This window comes from Amphimedon queenslandica, unplaced genomic scaffold (genome assembly GCF_000090795.2).
Source record: "Amphimedon queenslandica unplaced genomic scaffold, v1.1 AMPQUscaffold_13140, whole genome shotgun sequence".
NCBI classification, from domain to species: domain Eukaryota; kingdom Metazoa; phylum Porifera; class Demospongiae; order Haplosclerida; family Niphatidae; genus Amphimedon; species Amphimedon queenslandica.
Genome location: NW_003546624.1, coordinates 97,063 through 98,619, shown reverse-complemented (window position 1 = coordinate 98,619; position 1,557 = coordinate 97,063). Strand labels below are relative to the sequence as shown.

General features: G+C 36.1%; 1 protein-coding gene across 1 annotated transcript; it reads right to left on the bottom strand.

The window, feature by feature from the left end:
• Positions 1–343: 343 nt before the first annotated feature.
• Positions 344–1,557, bottom strand: LOC109584989 (tyrosine-protein kinase SRK3-like). Its single transcript, XM_020000900.1, has 2 exons — positions 1,481–1,557; positions 344–1,413 (listed from the first exon to the last, which is right to left on the bottom strand). The coding sequence occupies exon 2, from the start codon at positions 1,389–1,391 to the stop codon at positions 438–440; it is 954 nt and encodes a 317-aa protein (XP_019856459.1). The 5' UTR covers positions 1,392–1,413; positions 1,481–1,557; the 3' UTR covers positions 344–437.

The window sequence follows — 1,557 nt, the reverse complement described above, 5'->3', positions numbered from 1 at the left end:
TATTCTCTCCTCCCTCCATCTCTCCTCCTCTCTCTCTTTCTACAGTCCTTACAATAGCAGTTGCTAATAAACATCCAGTTATTACACTACCAACTGATCATATTAAGATATTCTCCAGTACATGGCCTGATTCATCACCAGGTATTACTTATCATTATCATTGGAGGAGATTGTTTGGTCCTAAGAAGGGAAACCTCAATGGAGTCAATGATAAAACCATCTCATTGAGTCACGTATGTTATAGGGAGAGAGGGAATAAGAGATTTGGAATACATGTACATATGTGTATTGTGTATGTATGTCTCTGTTGCTTAATTTTGATGATGATGCATTCACAAAATTATTTTGAGCAATGAATCAATGATGAAAGGTAAAATAGGATGGGGACTAATATCCTAGGCTGTAACGACTTAATGTCAATATACATGTATATATCATTAAGTATCGTGGGTATCATATGTGATAAGTACATCAAAGATATCTTTAAAGTTTGGCCTCTTGTCATCATAATATTTCAAACAGTTGATCATAAGTTGATCAAATCGTTCAGGACAATCCTGGGGTATGAATATATGATCACCTTCTGACACTAATTCTACTGCTTCTTTATTAGTCATACCACGGTATGGTAGATCCCCTTTGGTAGCCAGTTCCCATAGTAATATACCAAATGACCAAACATCAGATTTAATACTCAGTCGGTTTAAAGCATATCCTTCAGGTGCTGTCCATCTTATAGCTAGCTTAGTTCCTTTCTCAATAGTCCAGTATTTATTGCTATTGAGGTGTTGAGCAAGATGAAAGTTTGCTATCTTGAGAGTGTTATGATCTCCTAATAGTATATTGATGGCTCTTAGATCACAATGAATGTAATCTTGTTCTCCTAGATACTTCATACCATCAGTAACTTGAATAGTGATATCTACCAACTCTGCTGGTGTAGTGTTATTTGTAGTTAGGTAACCTTTGAGGTTTCCATTCATTGGTTCTGTTACAATATAAAAAGGATAGCTTTCAGTGCAAACACCATATAGACTGATGATGTTCTTATGATGAAGTTTTCCCAGTATGTTGGCCTCATCAAGAAATGTTTCTTGCGTAATATTTGTTGCTATGTTTGTTTTAATCGTAACTGGCCCTTTACCTTTACAATCACTCTTCCATGTCTCTCCAAACTTTCCTACATGTATGCATTTAAAAAACGTAATTTTTGACTTTTTAATTTCCCACTCTTTATTCATTGCAATGGGTGTGTTTGCTTGTTTGGGTATAGGAACTGTTAGTGAGGAGGCCAGACCATCAGCTTTCATCATGTAGTGATGTACTAGGTCATTGAGTGAGTCAAACTTGAGATCATGGCTTGTATAATACTTATTAAACTCGTTGTTCATACGATAGTGCTGGATAGTAACTCTATAATTAAGTGAGAGGAAATAATGGTGTCCAGGTTTGCTTTTACTATCTCTAATTAGGAAAGTACCTGCTTGAGTGTCTGCTTGACTCAGTCTCTCCTCTGCTTCATTACGACTCACTGTATGATAGTAGATGCACTTGTAG

Excerpts from the sequence above, each read along its gene's own strand:
- LOC109584989 (XM_020000900.1), bottom strand. The coding sequence starts at position 1,391 with ATGAACAACGAGTTTAATAAGTATTATACAAGCCATGATCTCAAGTTT.